This window comes from Pogoniulus pusillus, chromosome 27 (assembly GCF_015220805.1).
Source record: "Pogoniulus pusillus isolate bPogPus1 chromosome 27, bPogPus1.pri, whole genome shotgun sequence".
In the NCBI taxonomy this organism is placed as follows: domain Eukaryota; kingdom Metazoa; phylum Chordata; class Aves; order Piciformes; family Lybiidae; genus Pogoniulus; species Pogoniulus pusillus.
In genome coordinates, this window is record NC_087290.1 from 9,235,040 (window position 1) to 9,261,375 (window position 26,336).

At 42.8% G+C, this 26,336-nt stretch overlaps 1 protein-coding gene across 2 annotated transcripts; it reads left to right on the top strand.

Annotated features, from left to right (window-relative positions):
• Positions 1–56: 56 nt before the first annotated feature.
• On the top strand, positions 57–26,302 carry NCBP3 (nuclear cap binding subunit 3). Of its 2 annotated transcripts, none has more exons than XM_064166717.1 (14): positions 57–378; positions 1,101–4,324; positions 6,064–6,129; positions 8,175–8,280; positions 9,250–9,375; positions 11,624–11,752; positions 13,944–14,017; positions 14,875–14,983; positions 16,140–16,239; positions 16,805–16,911; positions 18,437–18,722; positions 19,883–20,040; positions 21,612–21,776; positions 23,145–26,302. In XM_064166717.1, exons 2-14 carry the CDS (start codon positions 3,746–3,748, stop codon positions 23,378–23,380), a joined length of 2,241 nt encoding a protein of 746 aa, XP_064022787.1. In that variant the 5' UTR covers positions 57–378; positions 1,101–3,745; the 3' UTR covers positions 23,381–26,302. The 2 variants fall into 2 exon arrangements, with proteins under 2 accessions (XP_064022787.1, XP_064022788.1); XM_064166718.1 differs by having other exon boundaries at positions 57–280.
• Positions 26,303–26,336: the final 34 nt, after the last annotated feature.

A 26,336-nucleotide genomic window follows, 5' to 3' on the forward strand; every position in this document is an offset into this window, starting at 1 on the left:
ACGAGACGCGGCTCGGCCGTGACGCCATCAGCCCGCGCGCCGCCGCAGGGCCGGGAGGGGTCTGGCGGCGCTCGGTCCCCGCAGCCGGGCTCGGGGCGGCACCGCGGGGCGGGCGGGAAGTGTGTGTTACCAGCACGGCCTCCGCTGAGTGTTTGCGAACGGCGGCGGTCACCTGCAGAGCCAGCCTCTCCTCGCGTCTGCTCCATGGCGGGGGGGCGCAAGGAGGGTCCGGAGGCAGCGGCGTAGCCTGGCCCCTGCCTTTGGTGGCGGCTGGGCCTTGGTACGTCCTCTGGGTTCTTAGGGTAACTCCACTGGTGTCCCAGCTCTCTGCGGCTTCCTACCCTCTTCAGCTTCGTGTGGTAGCTTGTGTGAAGGCAGGTTCGTCTGCTCGTTAGGGTGCAGTTCGCTATGTTTTTAACTCCAGACCTGTACCAGCAGCGGGAAGGGGTCTTTGAAGATCATCTGGTCCAATTCCCCAGCTAATACGGGTTTGCCAGGGCACAGGAACGTTGGAAAGTCTCAAGAAGACTCCTGGGCAGCCTGCACCAGTGCGCAAGCACTGTGCCAGCAGAGCTATTTTCATGAGGCTACATTTTGACAGGGCCAGGGAGGTCTTTTGGGTTAAAAATAGACCTGCAAAAGAAGAAAAAGTTTATTTTTACAGAGGGCAGTGCACTTGCAATAGCTTGCAAACAGGGAAGAGTTTAAGTTCCAGTGGTTCACACAGAGCCACGTCTGTAAGAATGGAGCAATACTTACCACTCGACAGAGTGTTCTTGAAGGTCTCTTAAACTCCACAGTAATGTATGTAAAGCCTGGGTGAGTGTATATCAAATTCTACTCCAGATCTGCTCCATTCTGTGAGCTTTTTCCAGAAGGGAATGTGTTTTTTTCATCTTTGTGATCTCCATGTGGCAGCACTTACATACACATAATGTTTGAACACAGCTGTCCTTGACTGAGGGTGTTCTTGCTTGGCTGACAGCATCTCTCCTTTTTTGTAGGGTCCTGTAACAGTCTCACAAGTGAGCATTGTTTCAGGTAACTAGGGATGCATTAACCTTCACAATATGTCAGTGAGAAAATATTCTGTTTTACAGGTGGGAGCCTGTGGTTCACCAAATACATAAGAAAACACCAGGTGCTTGGTACCAACTTATCCAACACTTGAACAAATGAACACCCTTTCTCTGCTGATCCTGTTTGCTCTCCAGATGGATTGTAGGTAGGAGCTAGTCATAACCTATTTGGAAGCTTCAGTCCCACTTTCCCAGGTGATGTGTGGAGTTTGCTAGCCAGTTGCAGAAACAGCATATTTCCCTGCGTAGGTTTTTCACAGGTTTGAAAAGCTGTAGATCCTTGCTGAGAGCCCAGGAGGGTAGGAGGGTTAAATAACAGCACCAAGAAAATATGTGCATTCTTGTTCAGTCGTTTACAGGCTTCAAGCAAACAGGTTGCTACTGGGAAGGTTCAGACTGCATGCCAGATTTTTGTTTTTCACTGTTTAAACTATTAGAGATTGGAATAAACTACCAAGGGAGGTGGTGGATTCCCCTATGTTGGGCAGTTTCAAGGCCTAGCTTGACAAGGTGCTAGGCTGTATGATTTAAACTATATCCTTAGCCTGAAAGGTTAGGCTAGATGATCCTTGAGATCCCTTCCAACCTGGTGTTCTATGAATCTGTGAAACTAGGACTTTGTTACAATGGCAAAATTCACCATTTTTCTGACTCCTGCCAGGTCACTGTAAAACAGTTTTCTTTTGACTGAGGCCCCACAGGCTCCATTTTCTTTTGCTGTCCGTTCCCATTCCGCACCCTTGTATGTCATCTCCCCCTGTTTTCAGCTGAACCACAAAAGGACAGGAGTTGGTGAAGATTTCTACCAGTTGGTTTGTTCTCTGCTGTAAGTAGTTTGGAATCTTGTTGCAAGAGTTCCCTCTGGTGGACAGGGATGAGGAGATGAGTAACACTTCTCTGCTGCCAGGCGCTTCTTTTACTGCTTTTATGCTGGAATCGTTGTTTTATTCAGGCATTATCTGGCCTTTACTTAAGAGCTTCTCCAGATAATGACCGGCAACCTTTTCCAAATTCCTTTTTGCTCCCGTATTTAACCCCTGCACCCCTCATTAGTTCACTACCCTTCCTTGCTCGGTCCTTTCTGCACAAAGGCTACATACAACAAAGGTGGAGCCCTTCAGCCCAAACCTGCATTCCTGCACTGCGCTTTCAAAGTCAAAGCAGTTGCAGCCTAAGATCAGTTGGACACAAAAGCAGCTCTTGACCACAGTCTCAGAAGAATAAAACTAAATCAGCTTGTAACTCTGCAGAATTTGCTGTTCATAACAAAATTCTGAAGGAAGTTGTAAAATATCAGGAGTATATTCCACTCACATACTTGGCAGCAAAAGCCCTACTGGCACCTAGGCTTGGTTTTCCTGTCCTGGTTTTCCTGTCCCCACAAGCTGGCATAGAGATGACTTTTTCCTTAGGCGCTCTAAAATGTTGGCAGCTGATCTAAAGCCCCAGTGAATCATTAGAAACTTTCTTACTGAGTTCAGTGAGCGAGTCTTGAAACTGTGCCAAGCAGAGAGTGCTGTGCTGCAGCCATGTTCTGTCCTAGGTGACATTCAAGGATGTTAAAACAAAATAAGGAAACATCTGGATTAACCAAAGGCTTTGCTGGCTCTCCAGTGACAGCAGTGCAGGACAGCCTGTGTCACACAGTCTTGCTCTGAGTGTTCCTCTGAAGGGTTAAGCTTTGTAAATCTGGCCCAGGTTGCATATGTCAATAGTATCCTACTTATGGAATTAAAGAAGGAAAAGGTGCATCTTTTGGTTTCTTTTCTCTGTGACCTCAAGTAGTGTTTCTACCACAGAAATGTGTTTCCTCTTGCAGTATTTCTGAATCTGCTCCTCACAGGAGGTGTCTATGTCCTGTTTACCACTGGTGTTCATATGTGTGCGTGGGCTCTAGCATAACTATTCACACCTGGCTTGGAAGTATCACCTGTGTTAGGAGTTCCTGACAGATGCTAACTGTGTGATATCACCACCAAATATAGCACTTTTGGTGAATGCAAGAGCCGTTAGCCATTGAGTACACAGCTCTGGGCAGAGACTGTTAAAAATTAATGAGCTTGGGTAGCAAGGAAGTGGATTAGTCCTGCTGGATTGTGTTTAGGGGCAGGAGCCTTTATGTTGCCAACTGCAAAATTTCTTCATGATAAAGTCAAAATTTGCTAATGAATTTTGCTGGGGAGCAGTGCCAATTTGTATGGCAAGGGATATATTGCAGGGGATGAGCTGCAGGGGTTTGCTTGAAGAAAACAGGCAGAACTGAGTGGAGCAGCTAGAGCAGGATGGAAGGGTCTTGCAGCTGGGGAAACGTTAGTCAAATTGGCTGAATGGGACAGCAAGGGAGATAATTCCTGGTGATGATGACCGAGTGTGGTTGATGTGCCATGGCAGGGCTGAGGAAACTATGCCAAGGCAGGAGCAAGCCCTCAGCCAGAACTTCTAGTCCACTGTGTGTGAGGGGATCAAAGCTAATCGGTGTGATTAGGGGGGTGAAGTATTTGTCTCCTGGGAACGCATCCACCCAGCATGGTTTGTTTAGGACAAAGGCAGATGAGGTTTCTCTCAGGAAACAGCCTCAACACCTTGGGTGCGGGAACAGTTCTTGAGAATAACTGAACCCAAGGACAACAGGACACAGGCTCACTGCAGAGAACCTTAGGCTGAAAATGAGATTTATTGTATCAGAGCCGTGCAATTCCGGAGGGATGTCCCAACGTGTGTGTGCGGGGGGAACGAACATGAAGGACATTGTAGGACGCAGAGCTTGCTGTAAGAAGGTCTGGATCTCACAGCCGCCTACCTCCACCTGTTTCTGTGTGTCTGCGCACAACGTGTGCCTCTCCCCGGTGACGCGGCCCCCGCACTGCCGCGGCGGGCCCGGGGAGCCTGGGGAAGATGGCGGCGCAGCCTCTCGCTGTCGGTATCGCTGCGGGGCCGGCGGCGCCGCGCTCTCCCCGCGTCTCTATGGCCGTGACGTGCGCCTGAGTGTGCTCGCCCCCATCCGGCTCCCGCTTCGGGTGGCGCTCTATCCGCGGCGGCGCTCTGCTCTGCGGCGGCACTGTCTCGCTGGCCGGGCGGAGGGCGGGGCTGGCGGAGCCATGGCGGCTGTGCGGGGCCTGCGGATCTCGGTGAAGACGGAGGCGACGACGGCGGAGCCTCGCGGCCTGGAGCCTGAGCCTATGGAAGTGGAAGAGGGCGAGCTGGAGACTATTCCTGTGAGGCGCTCGCTCCGGGAGCTCATTCCGGTGAGGGGCGTGCTGTGGGGTCACGGGTAGGGAGGGACGAAAGAGCTCCTGAGGGGGGGCAGGGAACGTAGAGGGGGTTGAGAGTGACGGAGCGGAGCATTTGCGGGGGTCTGTAGGGGCAGTTGGAGGTACCCTGGTGGGCAGGGGGTGACACGGGGCGGCCAGTGCATGAGGGAGAGCAGTAGGGTGAGGGTGACGGGGAGTGGGGCCAGGAAGGTACTTGGAGGCGTCTGAGCAGAGCTGGAGGGGCAGATTGTAAGAGGAAGCGGCCAGGATGCGTTTGGAAGCAAAGAGAAAGGAGGCGGTGGGGTAATGGAAAGAAGACTTTGAGTGTAGTGGCGGACTGTAGAGGAAGGCTGTGGGGAGGAGAGCACACAGGGAGTGCTCAATGCTAGGAACGTAGGGAATACCAAGAGCAGGGAGCGGAGGGGTGACCGTGGACGAACTGAATTGGAAGCCCTGGGAATGTGGGCTCTGATGGGACTTGGAGGGTTTCTTTGCAATTTTATTCCCCCTTTTAAAATTTTTGTTAATTGTTCCTGCATAAATTCTGGTGGGATTTGCTTTAATACGTGAAAATGGGTCAGAGTTCTTCTGAACTCCTAAGTAGTCTTTTGCTTTCAAAACTTGTGTGGGAATTACGTTAGGAACTAATCTTTAATTAGCTGATTTACCAACGCGCTTGAGCTTCTACCAAATATGTGGCCTAAGAGCCAGCACCCTGCTGTACTTGCCTGTGCTCCATGAGTCAACCTTAAGCAGTGGGTGGGTTTTAACTTTAAAAGTAATGTTTATGTTGCTTTCCCTTTTTTTTTTTTTTTTTTTTTAATAGCTCTGAACATTTGGCAGCCCTAGAGAAACTTTGGCACTGTTACTAAGAAAAGCAGTTAGTTTGTGTGTACTTTGGTATTTCTAAACTGAGCCTGGCCTATTTTCTAGAACAAGTCTTTTAGCCTTACTGCAGCACAAACATCAAGAACATGTTTATCCCTAGGGAAAGCAAGATGTGCACTTCCAGCCTCAAACTTTTGCCAGGTGATGGTTTTGAGAGTGCCAGAATGAAGAGGGGCTATTTTTATGGAAGGGACAGAACTGGGTCATTGGCCCAGAGTCTGTGAATTCAGCAGTCCTGGCTGATGGAAAGGAAAGATGTTTTTTTTCCCCCTGCGTAAGTCTACATTTTTGCTTGTTACAAGTAGGGTTGCACCAAAACAGTAATGTTTTGTCTTGCTGATATTTGCTCTATTGCTATTTGAAATATTGATAGGCATAGAGGTAGAAGTTACTTGTTTGACTGTGGATGTGGCTTGTCCTTCTAACTTTTCAGACTAAAAGCTGTAAATTGGTGCTTAAGGGGCCAGATGTTGCAGTTAAATTCGTTCATGTTTTACAAGAGAATTATACCCAAACCCAAAATTGTGAGCATTTTAGTTAGGAAGAGTGTTTGTTGACTCCTACTGCTGAGAATAAGTAAAAACATTTGCAGCAGCAGACACAGAAACTAAATTTTGCCAGACGAAAAAGGCATTAGAGGAAGCTTGGTTCATTTTTTGTGCCATTACATTCACATCACCAGGTGTTATTGCTTGCATACATGTCTATCTAGGGATGTAGCTTGGAGTAAAGAAGGAAAAGAAGACATATTTTTTGTAGATGTATCTATGTTTATTTTCTTTGAGCATACCAAGTGTGTTTTCAGTGTTCATATGAGATTTCATCACCATTTTCCTTTGTTTCAGGACACTAGTAGGAGATATGAAAACAAAGCTGGAAGTTTCATTACTGGAATAGATGTAACCTCCAAGGTAATTATTGTATGATGGTTCTTCAACATATTGTAGTTACTACTACTAGAAAGGAGGAACCATTCTGTTTATTTCCTCCCTAACAGGCACAAAAGCTCAGCCTCATGTTCAGAGAGATGGCATTTTTCAAGAGCTAGGGAATTCCCCTTCTATTGGTTGTGGCCTGCAGCAGGACCTGATATCTCTTGTAAAAGCTGTGCAAATTAGCATTACTAAGTTCCAAAAATTTGTGTGTCCAAACCCTGAAAGTGTTTCTGTTGAAGTTGCCTTAGCACCAACCAATATAGAAAAACAAAGCCCCTTGAGATGAGTCAGCTGCAGGTTGTACTCTTAGGTGAGTGACAGAAGCAAGAACAAATGCTAGGCAGGAAAATCTACTTTCATTGCTGTGTATCTTCCAAGGGTGTCTTGTTGTTTAATTATTTAAGGTGTAGTTTGAATACTGTGAGTAGCTGTTGCATTTAAATAACTTAAAGTTACATAATTCTGTGGAACTTAAGAAACTTGATCCTACAGCTCACCTCTGTATCTCTAATATCAAATTAGTTGTGGTTTGATATTGTACAATTGACCACTGGTAGTGGAGGGAAAACATTCAGTCATACACTTTGTAGGACTGACAGTCATACACTTTGTAGGACTGACACAGTTTTACATGTTCTAACAGCTGTGAATCCCTACCAAGCAGGGTGCTGATAAATCAGGTGTTCCTATTTCGCCTTAGTGGAGCTCAGAATATTGTGCTTATCAAAGAGTATAAGAAGAGATCATAGACTCAACCAGGTTGGAAGAGACCTCCAAGATCATCCAGTCCAACCTATCCCCCAGCCCTAACCAGTCAACTAGATCAGGGCACTAAGTGCCTCATCCAGTCTTTTCTTGAAGACCTCCAGGGACAGTGCCTCCACCACCTCCCCGGGCAGCCCATTCCAGTGCCAATCACTCTCTCTGTGAAGAACTTCCTCCTAACATCCAGCCTATACTTTCCCCAGCACAACTTGAGACTGTGTCCCCTTGTTCTATTGCTGGTTGCCTGGGAGAAGAGGCCACCCCCCACCTGGCTACAATCTCCCTTCAGGTAGTTGTAGACAGCAATGAGGTCACCCCTGAGCCTCCTCTTCTCCAGGCTAAACAACCCCAGCTCCCTCAGCCTCTCCTGATCTAGATGAAGACTGAAAATCAGCTTTATGGCCTCAATATCTAGCTTGTGTGTTCTGTAAATCAGTAAAGAATTTGAAGTTCCCCATGCCAGGGGAAAGCTGTCACCTTTTTAAATGTTTTCTTAATGGCACAACTCTGAAAAACTTTTAAGAAATGTGATCCAAAGTTATTTTGACAATCTTAAAACTAGCAAAAAGTGCATATTTAGTTGGGTGTCATTTGTGACACTTGTTGCACAATTGCTGTTTCCCTTCCAAATTTGTCTTTGGTTGGTAAGATCCAAAAATCTGTCATGCTTCTTAATAAGTTCTGTAAAATAAGGAGCTTCTCAGTCAGTTTCAAAAGTTGCATAAGATCTACATAAGCTGTTGCTCATGAGCTACTTAAAAGCAGCTTGAGTTGCTGGTCTAAATAAGGCCTAACAGTCTAGCTGGTGGTGTTCAATTCATGCTAAGACAAGTCTATGTCTTTGTACATGTTTAAAAAAACATAGGGGGAAAATCTCTGTAAGCTTAAAAGATGACTTTTCCACGTGGTGGAAATGCTTGGTTGAGGAGAGCTTTTGTTTAAGCACAACCTCTGCACCTTTGTTAGGAAGGAAAAGAGATAATGTTACTGTTCCATCGTGGAGCCTGAGCATTGTCTGAGATCCCTTGATTTCCATTTTGTTACTGTATCTAGATGAAAACCATTTTGTGACACAGAAATATTATAGTGACATTTCTATATTCTGAAAGTCACAGAACTCTTCAGAATTAATAGAATTATTCATGTGGACTGTTGCTGTCTGGTAGATTTGATTTCAAATCCATGGTGCTTCAGTGCAGCTTGCTAGGAACGCTTCTGTGAGTCCTATTGTGGCTGCATCGTTTTGCCTTTTGCAGGAAGCAATTGAGAAGAAGGAACAAAGAGCAAAGCGCTTTCATTTTCGGGCTGAAGTGAATCTTGCCCAAAGGAATGTGGCACTGGACCGGGACATGATGAAGAAAGGTACCAGTTTATCCAATAGCCAGGAGAAAAGCTCCCTTTGTTTACTTCCCCACAGCTCCTTTACTTGATTTATCCTTTACTATTTCCTGGGTCCCCCAGAGCTTTTCCCAGATTACTGCCAAATGAAATCACTTAGGGTGGTGGGTTTTTTTCCCCCCACCTTTTTATATTACTGTCATTATTTTTTAAACTACTTGACAGTTACCAGTTCACTTCTCATTTTACCCACACTTTGTGTACCTTTGTGCTGAGTTGGCATCAGCACCTTGTGCTGCATGTTTGAGATTCGTTGTCCCCATCAGTGTTGCTTTAAGAATCTTTCAGTTCTTTGAGAAGACCAGACCTTGAGCTCTGGTTGTGTGCAAGTGGAGAACTCTTGTGTCCCGTGCACAGTGAGATCAAGTTCTGCATTGTACGCACAGTGAAGCTGTTCTGATGACACATGTACTCTTAGGTAGCAGGCTGGGCCTGCTGGAATGTAAGCAGATCAGCAGGGAAATGTATGCATGGCAGATCAGGGCTTTTGGCATCTAATTCTTAAGGCTTCTTTTCCCACATGGCTGCCTGTAACAACTCTTCATCGGATGATACGAGTGCAGGTGCTCTGTGCATGCGTCCTCCTTACAAACCTCACCAGTATTCTGGCTCTTGAGTAGTAAAGTAGTAGCAAGGCAGTACTTTGCCAGCATCTGAAAAGAAGAAAATGTCTTTAAGGCATTATGAGTGCTATGCAGTGCCTGCACCTTCCTGTGCTCGTAATGCCACCTGGTTTTAATTCTTGATTTATTAATGTTTTACAGTGTGGAATACTCAAGTTCTGGCAGTTTAGAATGGTCTGCATCATACATTGCATTCATTAGCTTCCCTTTAGCTTGTTTTGAACGTTTACTTTGTAAACCCACATGTTACTAATGTAAAAGCTTGCTTTGTAGAAATAAGTAGCAGATTTGTATCTTTTCCTCTTTACAGCAATTCCTAAAGTGAGACTGGACACAATTTACATTTGTGGTGTGGATGAGATGAGTACACAGGACATCTTTGCCTATTTCAAAGAGTATCCTCCTGCTCATATTGAGTGGTTGGATGACACATCATGTAAGTACATGGAGTCTTTTGTCTGTAATTCTTATTTTTATTATCTTCAGATGTCTTAGTGGCTTTCAAAGTCACTCTGTCTGTCTCTGTTTCCCTGTCATTAGCCTTACTCAAAAGAGATTTAAAAGGAAAGAGTTAATAGCATATGGTGAAAATCAAACTTGCTGTCTGAGTATTTCTTATTAGAAAGAGCATAGAATAACTTGCTAGTCTCAAAATGGAGGAAAAAAAAGAGGTCTAGAATTTTGTGCTGCTTACATGTTGGCATAAATAGCTTACTTGTTTGTGAGTGCCTCTGAGGCAAGATTATTTTTGCTGTTTGCAGGCCGGTAGAGGTTTGTGCTGTGGAGGAGCAGACTGGCTGCCATATTTGTTCAGTGCATTCTCAAGGAGGAATTAGTGGGTGGAAGAAGGTAGCAGCCAAATGTGATTTACACAGATTGGAAAAGGAATGCAAATTCTCGTTGTCAGGCCTGTTTCAGGCAGTGAGATTGCCAGAGAGATAGGAGGTTGTTGACAGTCATGGCTTCTTCAGTGTTACTAAAGACTGTACAGGAGCTGTTTGCTACAGTTGAGAGCTGGATCATAATTTGGAAGGCTCTGAGTGTCATGTGGCTAGAAACTCTCTAACCAAAACTGTAGCAGAAGAAGTGGGAGCCAGCACAGGTTTTCCATTTGGGTAGGGATTGCTGAAAACTGATTTACTGCTAGGCAGAGCTAAGACCTGAGAATTAGTAGCATGGTTCTCTTGAAGCAACCCTGAAGGAATTACATTCCAAAGCAAGACAAAAGACATGGTATGCTGCAAAATATTTGTAACCTTGAACTCATTGTGTGTAACAGCCACAGACTGATAGAAAATGTGAAATGCAGTGAGCCCTTGGGGGACAATTGGACTAGGGAGCTGCTGAGTGAACCTGTGGTGACATACACAGTTCAACTCTGTGTATCTGAGGCTGCATTTCTAAGATTGTCTGATTGTCCTTTTTCTGTCCAGTTTTCCTTTTTTTTCCCTTAAATGTCCCATGAGTAAATTTAGTGTGGAACAAGAGGGACCTGCAGAAATGCAGGCTTCGTAACAATGATTTACCCACTTACAGCTAAAACAGGGACTTGTAAATTTTCATGCTGTATCCTAGTTAGCATGCCAACCACACTGGTGAAAATACCAAGGGAAAAACTTCTTACAGCACAGATTTCTATTGCACCATGCCAAATATTTGAATGAGTTACATCTCAAGGTGTCTTAGTGCAAAGGTGAATTCAGGCAGTGCTCTGTGCTTCAAACTGATGAACATACACTGATAAAGGCTTTGTGAATTTGGAGCTGTGAAGAACAGGCAGACATACAGAAATGAAAAGTTATTAGCCAGTAATTAAAGTTCTGAGTGTTCTTCACCTTGTAAATCTTGTCTGAGTAATTCTAAGAGGGAATCAATTCTGGTTTGGAACACTGTGTACTTTTCTTGATGCCTGAACGCTCTTTGCATAACAGCAGATCAGTGACTGATGTTTGTTGCTGTGTTTGCACCAAATGCATCTGTGCAGAAAGCTTTTGTTCAAAACCTATTCCTAAGCAGTTTCAGCTCTTCCAATTTCAACACTTGTGAAATGTTTTCACTGGCCTAATAAGTTACATTTTAGTACCATATACTGATGCTTAAAGTCTATGCAAGGCATATACTGAATCATTCGTTTAACCTGTGTACACCATAATCGATGCACAGTGCTTGAGTGGTCTCTCCTACTTTTCTGTTTTCCTGCTTTTTGGGAAAAGATTAACAGAATTCCACAGCAGAGTCCAAGGTTCTGTTAAACTGCCAAAGGATAAAATAATCAAGGCTTCTTTCTTCTCCCTTGTGCACCCCTTTAACCACACTTGTGTGGTAACACAGTTAGGAAATGCACTGACCCTGCTTCATTTAAATATCTGGATGTGCTGCACTCTGGAAGCAGTCTCTCATATACATAATTGTGCATTTCAGTGCTTTTGGTTCTGATCAGTTGTTTGGTGTGGTTTTTATCATGTGCTGGAAGTTGTGTGTCCTCCAGCTTACCAAGCGTGTTAAAGAATGTGACTTTCCCTGCAATAAGCACATCTTCTGCTTGCTTGTTTTTTTCTTGGTCATGTCGCCATCTAAGAGTGTTTCTGAACTTTCATAAGCGATTTCCCTCCAGTAAGACAGTGTATGTGACTGCTTGGTTATACAAACTGCATTTTGTTTTTGTGTGTTTATATATGTCTTAGGTAATGTGGTCTGGCTTGATGAAGTAACAGCAACACGGGCTCTAATAAATATGAGTTCTTTGCCTGATCAGGAGAAAACAAAAAGCAGAGAAACCAATGAAGAGAAGACAGCTGAAAAAAACAAGAAAGGTAGATTGAGCTATGTGTATCTAGACATCATCTAATTAAATCAATGAAGCTTTAAACTTGTGCTTGGGTTCTGCATAATCTAAATTACTGAAGGAGCTTCTATCATATAGTTTCAGGTAAATGTATTCTGCCACTTTAAAAAAGGCTTTCATCTTGGAAACCTTTTGAAGAAGCTGCTTCTTAAAAGGTGGGTTGGAGCTAGACCAAAAGCAGTAATTCAGTTGATACTGAACATGCTAGATCCAAGGTCACATTCAGATATGGTATGTGTAATGGTACATGTTGCACAGAAGTAAGGCTGTGTGATGTGTGTACAAAGACAATAAAAGGATGGATGTAGAAACAGCAGGCATAAGAAAATGTCCTGGGTTTGAAATGCCACAATTGATCCTTGATAGACCACTGTCCTCTAAGTACATGGCTCACTCTGATGTGACCTCACCATTCTAGAGCATCTCTGAATGTCACCGTTACACTTGCAAGAAAGAAGCGCACTGAAATTTCAGTTAGAGCATAGCAGAGCAACAAAAGTGAAATGTTGTGGTAAATCTGGTACCTGAATGCCTTTATTGGAAATCTATTTTACTTTTATGGGAGTAAATTAAAAATTGGGCTTTGTTGCCTTAGGGCTGATGTGATAAATTGCTGTGGTTCAATATTCTGTACTACGTGGTACAGAACAAAGAGAGATGTTGTATTTGTTACCTTTCCCATTACATATTAAACAGTCCACATGAGCAAAAGGCTGATAACCAGTATCTCTGTTAGATACTTGCAGTGCTTGCTAAGAAAATTTGGGGTTTAGAGCTTTGTCAGGCTTGTGGATTCCACTAACTCATCCCCTTTTCTTCCTGTTGCTTTTCTCCACAATGCAGTGGCTCCTCAACCATCCATGTGACTTTAATTTTGGGGCAAATTGTTGATAAAGCTTCAAGTAAGACTTGTTATGAAGTTCTTGGAGATGAGTGACTGTCTTGTTTAAATGGAGCATACATAAATGCATTTAAACTTGATGGGTACAAATTATGTGTTATGTCATCATTACACCACATCTCAAAGTAAAAACTGCTGTCTAAATTGCTCCTGCTCATCAGGAAAAGTGGGATATTAGCTAAAGTACAAACTGTTCAATTACATCTTAAGGTGTGAGATTTGTGCAGATACATTGGGGTGATCTGGCTTAGTTGCATTCCTCTTTTAGATAGGAATCTGAGGGCTCACTAGGCATTTAGGGAAGCAAGAAATTGGTCTTTACTGTGAGAAGTTACTGGGGGCGTGGGGATGGAGGTGGTGAAATAAGTACTTGAGTACTGTTCCTGATGAAACTTAATGATTCAGGTTTGAATTTGGCTCATTTAAATTCTCACTTTAGTTTCAGTTTGGTTAATTGTGCTTTAGTCTTTTGTTTGAATTTGGGTGTGTTTTCAGACTCTTTTGAACAGCTACTGCTCTCTTTAAGTTTTCAGGTCTGTTGTTGGATGTGATTAGGATAAGGAACTCTGAAATACAGAAGAGCTGGGTTTTTAACTCTTAATGTCTATGAGTACTTTGAGATCTTTGCACATCACAGCGGTATAAGTTAATAGGTGACTGCATTAACTACCTTTTTTTTTCCTTCTGAGGACTGCTTTTAAAAAACAAAATTCAGTATCAATTTCCTTACTTTGAGCCAAAATCAACCTGCAAAAAATCTGTGCATCTCAGGATTCAAATAGCTCTGGAAGCATGAACTCTTCTGTTAGTTCACTTGAAATTAAATCACTAAGGTCTTTTGTCTCCTGCTCTCCCTTAGAAGCTTCTAAGCTGTTGAATAGTAACCTTTTTTTACATTGTTAGTAGTAAGTAGTTGTAAGTACTTGCAGCATTTTAAAAGGAGACTGAAGGAAATAGGCTCTTATATGCCTTTTACAGTCTTGGCCCTGCTGAGGTCTGCCATAGCCTGAAATGCAGTGCAGTTTCATTTGCTTTCATAATCCCTGTGCACTGCACAGAGGTTGTCTGTTAACATTGCTCTGTGCTCATGCACGCTTCAGGTTTCTGTAGACATTTACTGGTTTGTTAATCCTCCAGGCTGTACAGAAGAAAGGCTTTACACCTTCAGATTGATTTCAGAGAATAATTATTTCAGGTCATAACTGACACACTAAAATGGAGGTTATTTTTTTCTTTTCCCAATTATTTTCCTCCTTAGAAAAACAGGAGGAAAGTTCTGATGATGAGACAGAAGAAGGCGAGGTTGAGGATGACAATCCAAGTGATGTTGAGGTCAGTACAGAAGGCAAATGAAAACACTGTTATGGAGTTTTTGCTCTGATTGATGTGAAGCTTCGTAACATTATAGTTTTAATCATTTATATTTGTAATTTACAATGTAATTATCAAAGTAAATTAGATGGGGAGCTGGCAGATGGTGCAGATGTGCTGGTAGGTGAGAATAGCTGTGTAAGAGTGTTTTATGAAAGTAGAATCTGAAGAGTGCTGGGGTATGCAGCATGGAAGAGCCAGACTGGCTGCTCTTTTCTGCTGAGAGGAGACAATGACAGAACAATAATGGAAGGCAGTGGCCTTTCAGCAGGAAAGGCAGTGCTTAAAGAGACAAATGGGATTTAGGGTGCCCATAGATGTGTGGGAATCAGCACACACTGCTGTTTTGTCAGTAATTTAATCTTCACTAGCTGAATATATAATAGGTGTGATTAGTATTTTCTTTGGGGACAGCTCAGTGAACACTAGTCCATCACAGAAGTCTGAATTTTAGTTTCTAAAAAAAGCCTTTTGGTCATCATGTGAGGGCTTGAGAACCTCTTAGTAAAACCATTTAGACATGAAACAAGCTAAAAAAACCCAAGTAGTTGCTTTTCAGTACCCAGCTTATGCTGGGTTTCTGTATTTCAGTCTTTAGTGGCATTCAAAAGTTAGTGGGTTTAATAATCAGAGTTAATTTTATGGAGGAGGAGAAGGAAATATTTTAAAGCTTTAGGGCAAATTACTTTAAAAATTCACATAAATTTGTCAAAAAGACAAAAAAAAGAGAGTTCATTTGAACATAATTTTCAAAAGTAAATTCCTTAATAATCAGTTGATTGTTTCTCTGTCCAAAATACCTTTTTTGCCCCCCAAAGTTGGATGCCCTTTCCCAGGTGGAAGAGGATTCCCTCCTGCGTAACGATCTTCGCCCTGCCAATAAACTGGCTAAAGGAAACAAGCTATTTATGAGATTTGCTACTAAAGGTAAATGAACAGCTTAAGCAGCACAGTGAATTAGTCACTTCTAGTTTTATTTGTTTGGAAGTACCTATTTTGTTGTTTGCAGGACTGTTCAGGGCTTTTTGCTAATAATTAGGTATTAAGATTTTGCCGTAAATCCACATTCAATATCTGAATTTAATGTGGTTCCAAGTTGTATGAAAATTACTGTCAATAAAAAATGGATCTTCCCAATACCACAGAATAGGTTTTATAATACCTGTCTCCAGGTATTTTACTTTTTGTAACTATAAAAATCATTTGAGATGCTGATCAGTTATTACCAGAAATTATTGCTGAGTGAATCATAGAAGCGTAGAATGTCAAGGGCTGGAAGGCATCTCAAAAGCTCATCCAGTCCAATCCTCTTGCCACAGTAGGATCACCTATACCAGACAGGAACATGTCCAGGTGGGTTTTGAATATCTCCAGGGAGAGGGACTCCACAACCCTCCTGAGCACCCTGTTCCAGTGTTCTGCCACCCTCACAGGTTAAAAAAACTCCTCCTCATGTTTAAATGAAACTTCTATGCCTGAGCTTCCACCTACTGCTCTGTCCTTTGTCCTGTCATTGGGCATCACTGAGCAGAGCCTGCCTCCAGCCTCCTGGCACTCACCCTTTACATATTTATAAACATTGTTGAGGTTATCTCTCAGCCTCCTCCAAGCTAGAGAGCTCAGCTCACTTAGTCTCTCCTTGTAAGAGAGATGTTCCATTCCCTTAATCACCTTTGTGACGTTCAGACATGAAAAAAATATTTATGAGTAATCTGAAAATCCATCTAATTTCTGGGCCATATGGGAAGTGACACATCCATAAGGAAAGGAAAGGTCATGAATGAGGTAAGTATGGCCTCCAGCAGTCACAGCAGGATGTGATGCTCTATTAAGCTGATAATGTAGAAATTCATTCTCCCTAGAATTAAGTTTCTAGACACAAATAAAACTGTAGGGGCTAGAAGAAATTTCAGAGGTGTCAGCAAAATTGTATCCTTCACGAAGGAGATTGAAGTCCTGCTGGTCTGTAAGATATGTTCAGTCTTGCTTTCTGTATCTTTGACTTCGTGTCTATTTGGTTTTATGCAAGATATATGTAAGATACTCCAAGGGGGAAATACTCCATTAATTTATCTTTTAACAGATGACAAGAAGGAGCTGGGAGCTGCAAGGCGAAGTCAGTATTACATGAAATATGGGAATCCAAACTATGGAGGCATGAAGGGAATTCTTAGCAATTCTTGGTGAGTATTGGATAGAGGAACTGGAATGTTGCAGGTAATTCAACAAGGTTGTCTAAAACTGTTTTATCCTGTGAACTTTCTTTCCGTGCAGTCTGTGTAGATGCTTCTTGTGTGTAAGTAATGTTTTGCAATGTGACCCTGAACTTGCAAGGGGAGCATTTCCTCAGGAAAATAACGGTCAGATTTTTTTGGGAACTTTTTGGCTTTTTTGAGCATTGAAGTTTTGATTGATTCAGAGCAGATTGCTGACATTAAACATGCGTCTGCTGTGAGTGGCAGCAGTGGGTGGTGAGACACTGGAACACGTTGTCCAGGGAGACTGTGGATGCCTCCTCCCTGGAAATGTTCAAGGCCAGGTTGGATGAAGCCTTGAGCAACCTGGGCTAGTGGAAGGTGTCCCTGCCCATGTTGGTGGGGGGTTGGAACTAAATGATCTTTAAGGTCCTTTCCAACCTAACCCAGCCTATGAATGTGTGAATTTCACGTGTTTAATTCCAGACTGAATGTGGCAGATTCATGATGCCTTTTCTGTGGCAGGAGGGTGATTCTTTGTGTGCTGTTTCAGGAAACGCAGATACCATTCACGTCGAATCCATCGGGATGTGATCAAGAAAAGGATACTTATTGGGGATGATGTTGGATTGACTCCTCCTTACAAGCATCATCATTCAGGTAACTGATGCCAGTGTGATGACTCTGCAGGGACACAGCTGGGAAGTGGTGGGTCAGAAAGGACCTTAAACAAGGACTCATGGTGTGCAAAAGTGAAGTGTACTTAAAAATAAAAACACCTATAACTAAATCAGTGTTAAGAGTTTACAGGCCCCAGCTGAGGCAGGAACTTCACACTGCTCACTGGTCTACCAAAATAGCTGCTGCTCTTTGTTTTTTTTTTCTTCTTTTAGAAATGTAGGACACAGGGACCATAGCATCAAGGGCTAAAAGAGGAGAAAACTTCTTTAAACTCATTGGCAATTTGTTGTACTTCCTGTCTTAATTCTTCTGTTCTATGAAAAAGCAAGCTCTGGATACAGAACAATAAAGATTAGAGAATTCTATTAATTAGACTTGAATGTCTTAATGTACTCCCTAAGGTAGAAGGTGTGCATTAGGAAAGAAATTGGTGTAAAAATCTTTGATGTGAGACAAATAGTGTCAAAGTTTTACACGAGTGGCCTGTTAAATTCAGCCATGGATGTATCAACTCTAGTGGAAGATTTAGCATGTTGCTGAGGTACTGCTTTCTGGGAAGTTCACAGGATGTTAGGGGTTGGAAGGGACCCAAGGAGATCATCGAGTCCAACCCCCTGCCAGAGCAGGACAACACTATCTAACACAGATCACAGAGGAACACATCCAGACAGGCCTTGAAAGTCTCCACAGAAGGAGACTCCACAACCTCTCTGGAGAGCCTGTTCCAGTGCTCTGTGACCCTTACAGTAAAGAGGCTCCCCCTTGTGTTGAGGTGGAGCTTCTTTTGCTGCAACTTAACACCCATTGTTCCTTGTCCTATCACAGGGAGCAAGTGAGCAGAGCCTGTCCCCCCACCCCTTCCTGGCCAGCCTTCAGATACTCATAAACATTTATCAAATCTCCTTTATAGTCTTCTCTTCTCCAGACTAAAAAGCTCCAGGCCTCTCAGCCTCTCATAAGCCATGCCCTCCAGTCCCCTAATCATCCTCATAGCCCTCTGCTGGACCCTTTCCAGCAGATGCTTCACACTGCTGCAAGACTAACTTGAAGTTGTTGGTTTATATTTAAATTAGTTTATGTGCAAAATTCGTACTAATGATAGATGTGTTGTCTTTGGCACTCCTGCTTGCTGGACTCAAAAGGATTATTGTGACAGCAGCTGTCACATTAAGCCCCATGAGATGATAGGAGTTGTGTCCAGTTCAGGCAGTGCAGACTGCACCTACTACAAGAAGCAGTTTTACTTTACATATTCAGTCCAGCTCTATGCTTCAGCAGGCTTCTGAAATAGTGAACACCATGGACTTTTTGTCTGCTTTGGCAATTTTCTTTCACTTAGACTGTTCTGTACTCTAGATTCCACTAAGCAGAGTATTCTCTCTCTTTAGCCTCAGAGCTACAGACACTTCTAGTGGATCAGGAATTACAGTGATGTTTGATTTCTTCCTTAGTTTTAAAGGTACCTTAAGTACCAATTTATCAGAATAGGTTTGTTTTGCTACAGGCTTAATAAATGTTCCCGAGGAGCCTATTGAGGAGGAAGAAGAGGAGGAAGAAGATCAGGACATGGATGAAGATGACAGAGTTGTGGTAGAGTACCGTGATGAACTGCAAGCTTTCAAGCAGTCCCGAGACCGCAGTGCAGCAAGGAGATCAAGTGCCAGTGCTTCTGACTCTGATGAAATGGACTATGACCTCGAACTGAAAATGATATCAACACCCTCTCCCAAAAAGAGCATGAAAATGACAATGTATGCAGACGAGGTGGAGTCACAACTGAAAAATATTAGGTAAGATCTTAATCTTTAGAAGTGTCAGTGAAAAGGCATTCTGAATTATAATTAATGCCAGAGCTGTCAAAGCATAAAGACAAAACTGCTGAAGGTGCTTTTTTAATTCTTAACATAATTGTGTGTTAGATATCTTAAAAAAAAAGAAATACAGAAAACATTGATACAGGCTTTTAGTTACAATTGCTATTTTTAAGTGCTAGCTTCTTTGCAGATGTCTGTAAGCCTGCTTGTTGATAATAATGGAATCAGTAGAACAGAAAAACACAGAGGAAATACAGTTAACTTCTTGCATTTCATAGCTAGCCCAGGGAGAAATAATTCCTCTTTCTTTTTCCCTTTCCCCCTTCCTCTTTTCCCAGAAAAAAAGAATAACCCTTAAGTGGTGCTGACAAAAAGGAATTTATGTCCACTATAGGCATATTAACCCAAGCCATGTATATTGTAGGTTATTTAAATGACTCGACATGTGTCTCTTCAGTAATATATTATACTTCTTTATAATGCCAAGATTGCTTGTCTGCTCTGAATTTTGAGCTAGAAGCAGAGCCTTGAGGAGAAAAACTTGATACTTGCCTTGACATGGATTACTGTGGTTATTGCTGAACTTAGGGTTATGAGTGACACGTGGTCCTCCACGTGATGTTTTCACCTGTGTTCCTCAGTAGAGAAGTCTTGCTCTTACAGTTTTCTGTGATGAAATTTTCCATACAGTATCACAGTATCACCAAGGTTGGAAGAGACCTCATAGATCATCAAGTCCAACCCTTTACCACAGAGCTCAAGGCTAGACCATGGCACCAAGTGCCACGTCCAATCTTGCCTTGAAATGCTCCAGGGACGGCGACTCCACCACCTCCCTGGGCAGCCCATTCCGGTATCACAGTATCATCAAGGCTGGAAGAGACCTCATAGATCATCAAGTCCAACCCTTTACCACAGAGCAGATTATGTAGGAGAGGAGGAGTAGCCAATGACTCTCTCAGTGAAGAATTTTCTCCTCACCTCAAGCCTGAATTTCCCCTGGTGTAGCTTGAGGCTCTGTCCTCTTGTTCTGGTGCTGGCCACCTGAGAGAAGAGAGCAACCTCCTCCGAGAGAAGACTTAAGAACTACACTAGCCTTTATGTCATTCAAGGGTCTTTATTGCTATTTCTTTTAGGAATTCCATGCGAGCAGATAGCATAGCAACCAGTAACATCAAAAATCGGATCGGCAGTAAAGGATCATCAGAGAAAGTTGCAGATGTGAGACTGCTGTTAGAAGAAAAACGTCAGAATAGCACTGGGCCACGTCAGGCAAACAGCACTGTAAAATCAGGTAATACAGACTCTTGTGCAGAACTGCAGGTGGCCCATCGAAGTGGATGCATCCATGTCATGTCTGTGCTCTACTGCAGCTAACTAACCTGAGGGAATTCCATTCAGTAGCAGTTTTTGCGTCCATATGGTTAATTTTTCCTCACTAAGGGACTGTGCTGAGGATTGCCATGGGGGAAATGAAGTGCATTTGATTGAAAGAATGACGTTTGTTTTTATCCAATTTATTTGCCTGTTTCTAGTTCCTCCTTTTTTCAATTCAGTCACTCCTTGAAGCATAGATCCTGTATGACTTTGAGAAACTTAGCATGTGAGGGAGCTGCTGTACAAAATGAAACATGAAACACTGGCTACTTACATGAAAGGCCATGTATTGCAGGAATGTGGAACTCTTCTTCAATTGTCAAGGTTTATTTTTGGGCTTAATTGCCTGGCTTTTTTGACTCTGGTATTAATTTCAGCTATTTCTGGCACACATATCCAGAGGGTTATCTGACAGATAAGGAAAAGATACTCTTTTATATTAATATAATGTAGAAGTTATGTTAGGATGTTTTACCCCTCCTGCACATTTTGGGGCTCTGACATGTTAGCCCATAAATCCTGTAACTTCCTTTGCCTCTGTGTTTTTGTGTGAACTTTTTTTAAGACTAGAGTATCTACCCAAACTAGACAAGCTGCAGAATATAAAGACTCACAGCATGGGTTAAATATTAATATATTTAGGATTCTTATATTCCAGCTTTCATTTTATTCTCCAAAATGGAAAGCAGTGTTAGAATTCTAAAGCAGGGTGTCTGTTATCTGAAAAGAATTGTTGAAGACATACCAGTTTTTCTATAGTCATACTTCATGCTGGATATTTACATGTTATGCTGCTAAAACACAAATGCAGCAAGCCATGCAGTAACTTCCTTTTTCAATCATCTGGACAGAGTACATACAACCTGAAAGCATTACATGTCAAGTTTATTGCCAAAGGGAAAAAAAAAAGTATAAATTGTATTGCAGACATTGCCAGGGCTGAAATATGCGTATGATAGACTGGCTTAGGTTGGAAGGTACCTTAGATATCATCTACTCCAAACTCCCTGCCATGGGCAGGGACTTAACTGCTCCAAGCCTCATCCAACCTGACTTTGGATGAGAAATCCATGACCTCTCTGAGCAGCCTATTCCAGAGTCCCATCACCCTCATATTGAAGAACTTCTCCAATCTAAACCTGCTTGCTCTCTCAGCTTTAAAACCATACTTGTCCTATTGCTAGACACCGTTATGAAAAGTCCCTTTCCAGCCTTCCTGTAGGATCTCTTCCAGGTATTGGAAGGCAGCTCTAAGGTCTTTGCACAGCCTTCTCTAGGCTGAACAAACCCAGTTCCCTCAACCTGTCCTCACAGCAGAGGAGTATCCTCATAACAGAGGACTATGAAAGACTAAAATGAAAAGTCTACAGAAAAGATGAGAAAATCTGTCTAGTTGTACAAATTGTGAACAAGCAGAAAATTTATCTATCAGAGGTTGAGTAAATGTAAGATGATTCCTGTCATTTTAATCACTGAAAACATCTCTAGATGTGCGGCAAAGACTGGGAAAAAGACCTCATTCTCCAGAAAGTAAACCTCCAAGCAGTACCTCTGCTCCTCGCCGAGAACCGGTGTCAGATGTGCACAGCCGCTTAGGAATCCCTAAGCAAGATGTAAAAGGCCTCTACTCCGATACCAGAGAGAAGAAATCAGGTTAGTTTTGGGGAGATAATGTAATACTGCAAGTCTTTGGATTTTCTTAGAGTGTAAGAGAAATTTCGGCAGAAAATCTTGAGTGAAATTAGAGGTGAAATGTTTGTTCAGTGCTTTGAAATCTAAACACAGGCAGGTTGAGCTTAGTGTTTTTATGAACAGTATTTTTATATAGGAATGCTTAGAACTGGAGGATTAGTTCAAATCTGTGGCGAAAACAGGGCACTAAAGTATCACAGTATCATCAAGGTTGGAAGAGACCTCATAGATCATCAAGTTCAACCCTTTACCACAATTCTTAAGGCTAGACCATGGCACCAAGTGCCACGTCCAATCCTGCCTTGAACAGCCCCAGGGACGGCGACTCCACCACCTCCCCGGGCAGCCCATTCCAGTGTCCAATGACTCTCTCAGTGAAGAACTTTCTCCTCATCTCGAGCCTAAATTTCCTCTGGCGCAGCCTGAGGCTGTGTCCTCTCGCTCTGGTGCTGGCCACCTGAGAGAAGAGAGCAACCTCCTCCTGGCCACAACCACCCCTCAGGTAGTTGTAGACAGCAATGAGGTCACCCCTGAGCCTCCTCTTCTCCAGGCTAACCAATCCCAGCTCCCTCAGCCTCTCCTCGTAGGGCTGTGCTCAAGGCCTCTCCCCAGCCTCGTCACCCTTCTCTTGACATGCTCAAGCATCTAATGTCCTTCCTAAACTGGGGGGCCCAGAACTGAACACAGTACTCAAGGTGAGGTCTAACCAGTGCAGAGTACAGGGGCAGAATGACTTCCCTGCTCCTACTGACCACACCATTCCTGATGCAGGCCAGGATGCCACTGGCTCTCTTGGCCACCTGGGCACACTGCTGGCTCATGTTCAGGCGGGTATCAATCAGTACCCCCAGATCCCTCTCTGTCTGGCTGCTCTCCAGCCACTCCGACCCCAGCCTGTATCTCTGCATGGGGTTGTTGTGGCCAAAGTGCAGCACCCTGCACTTGGAGCTATTGAACGCCATCCCGTTGGACTCTGCCCATCTGTCCAGGTGGTAAAGGTCCCGCTGCAGAGCCCTTCTGCCCTCCAACCGAGTCACATCTGCCCCCAGCTTAGTGTCATCTGCAAACTTTGCTGATGACTGACTCGATGTAAGTAAGTGTATTGAATGCAATGGCACTTCAGACCTGTGTGCAGCATTCTCTGGGAAGCAGTGAACAAGACTGCACTGAGCCTCCTCAAAGACTTCAAAGCACATAGTAAGTTCCGTGCCAAACGTTAAGGTGGGAGGAATCTGAGGAGTGTAAAGAGATGCAGTTGGAGTTAAGACTCCTCCAGAATTCCTCTTAGTCCTGTGATTTAAAAAAAACAAACTTTTTTCATCTGCTTAGGTAATTTATGGACCCGGTTAGGGTCTGCTCCAAAGACACAAGAAAAGACTTCAGATAAACCTGAAAACTCAGTGGCATCTCCAGAGGAGGAGGATTCGGAGCTCCAGCGGGTTTGGGGTGCGCTCATTAAGGAAAAAGAACAGTCTCGGCAAAAAAAGAGTCGCCTGGATCATTTGCCATCCCTACAGATCGAAATCAGCAGAGAGAGCAGTTCTGGCTCAGACACTGAATCATGATTGTTTTGACATTCTGGTCCTTAAGATTGTGACTCTGCAGTGTTGTGGCAGGATTTCCTTCACCCAAAAGCTGGACACTGGCAAAGACTCTGCAGTGAAGGTTCCAGAGATGTCTCTGCTCCTTTTATACAAAACCAGAGATGTGTTACCACTTGAAACCTAAAGCAATCACCTTTGTCTGGAGTCTGTGGTTGGCCCTGTGTTTACAGTAGGGCATTGTCATGTAAGTTTATTACAGCAAACTTGTAGTTTATTCTAGCAAAACACTTTTCCCCAAGCTTTGAACTTAAGAGGCAGAAGTGCTTTGTATTTTTAAGAAGACCCTTTTGTTCTTAATATTTCTACCATGGAGCCTTTTAACACAATATTTTACACAGTTCATCCAAAGAACAGGGCATTTCATAATCAACAGCATTGCCTTGCCCTTCTGGCTTTTACCAGCACCTTTCTTTTCCTCTTGAAGTAATAACAGTAATGCTTCCTGGGTAGGCAGCCAGCAAGGATAAAGCATGATGGGACTGTCATGTTTCCTTCCTCCAAAATACTGAATGTAAACCTAAAGTTAAATGTTTTAGTACAGTGAAATTTCACTATGTATCCAAGTAGCATCACTGTCCTGAAGGAATTCTGCTCATTTATTTCGGTGATACTTTGTTCTGCTGTAGTAGGGATGGAGATGTTCAAGACTGCAAAGTTGGATGTTTGAGCATTGTGGAAATTCCCAAGGGTTTAATTTCTTTTTTTGTTTTTTTTGGTTACACAAGGAGAAATTCTATTTCTTTCCCTTCATCTGTGTTATGTTTTAAAGAAATCTAACTGTTTGAAAACATGGGTTTATATTTGTGGGAGCTTTCTTGTTAACCAGGGTGAAAGCTATAGTGGTGTTTTCCTATGTGCTGTTAAACTATATATATATAAATCTGAAAGAGAAAAGAAAACTATAAGATCAGTGTCTCATATCAGTATTTTTGACTGTTCCTACTGTATAGTACATGTGGATGTGGACATGGTTGACTTGTTACATTCAGCCTTTTTACTCACATACCCTCTCTAGGGTAGGAAAAAGGGTTTTGATCAGCATGCGACTGCAGGTTCTTTTTCTTGTTGCCTCTGACATTCATTTCTGTTGCAAATAATTCTAAATAAGGAATAATAATGCCAGCACATCACATCCTGCCAGACACAACGGGCAACAAAACACTGTCTGCTACACTTTGACAGTCTGAAAGTTTGTGTTATCCTTGTTTGTGTTGTCCCTGTTTCTGAGGTCCAAAATGTCTGTGAATGTTTCTTCTTCTTTCTGCTTTCTAACAAACATTTTCTCTTTTTTGCCCCCTTTTTATACTAAGTTGAAGTAGATTTGAGACTTCACAATAGCAAAGAATCTGCATTTGACTTTTCCTACTGCTTTGTTATGTGTAAGAATAGCAGCATGTAAAATTAAAGGTAAAGTGAAAGGTACAGTGACTAGAAGGGTAATCTAGGGACTGAGTGGGCTTCAAACCTTATTACTTTCTGGTTTTGTGGCATTCATCCTCGATTTTATATTTAATTATTGAATATATATGTCTCATAAAAGTACTCCTGAGAGTAAATTGTCTGATCACTGTAATAACTCATTTTAATGTATGCTTTCACCCCTTCCAGACCTATTGAATAGAATCATGCCCATACCCTACCCATTTCTCAAGATCCTGACAGAATTTCTTTAACCACTGTCTTTTTGCCAGTAAATCTTTTGTGTTGTATTACTGCTTTGGATCCATTATGGCCTTTCCTTTCCCTGAAGGGAGGTGGTAGATGAGAATCGTGCACCTGGTCTTTGAAGACAGGCTTCTGGATTGTTGTGAAGCTCAGCCACTGGTTGTGGTCTACTGTTAATGTCGCTGATAACTTCTGTGGTTCCATGTAAATACTCATTTGAGCCTGGTGAGGGACAGACTAATTGGTATGAAGGGCAGAATTAGAGAATTTTTACAACTGATACAAAAGATCTGAACCCATGAATGCATGAAAGAAAGTGAAGTTGGCAAAGGCTTTCATTTGAGGAAGAGGAGCCATTCAGACTGGTTTTGTCTTCCAGATATTGATTAATAAGCCTTACAAATGTCTCCATATTAGTTGGGACTGTCACGTTAGTGGTTTGGGGGAGGGTTATGTGTGTTTATGAGACAACAACTTACCTTGGAGAAAAATAGGTTACTGCTGAAGCAACCTGTAGATAGAGATTTTTGGGGTTTTCTCATTGCCTGTTTGCCTGGTTTTGCTTTTTGATTGTGTGCAGAGAAGCCTTGAAAAGTGTTTACAGTGTCAGGAATGTTAGCTTCGGGCTGCCTTAGTTACCTGAACAGGATCTGGGGCTTGATAATTAAAAATAAGCACTGAATTTTTAGTGGATGCTTTTTCCTCGGCATGCTGACCTTAACATCAGTTGGGTCTAAAGGGAGATTGCATAGAGAATTTTAAGCCCCCTTCTCTCTGTGGTCTGCTGTTTGGCTCTTAGCTAAGGCACTCTTGATCTCTCACTGAACTGATGCAGAAATTAATGTTCTGGTACTGAGAAATGCAACTAAAATGAGCTTAATTGAGGGTGAGAGGGTGAGAAGTTAGGCTTTGGCTTCTGCTGGAGGATCTATGCTTCAGAGCAAAGAATGGTTCTCTATTTTAATTGATCTGTTTCAGGACCACAGTAGGCCGCCTGGGGATTTTTTTTGCCCCTGATCTAAAGAAAGGATGGATTTGTTTTTGTTAAGTGTTTCAGGTGGTTGTTACATTGTGCAAAAGAAACCATCCTGGAGGTTACAGCTGTCCTCAGGCAGACCCTGAACGTGTGACCGTGATGGCTATAATGTGAAAGTAACGAAACTTTTATTTTGACGATTCTTCTGTTCCAAATAAAAGTGGTCTGAAATCACCCCCACCTATCCGCTTTTGCTCGAACACTCATAACGCAGTA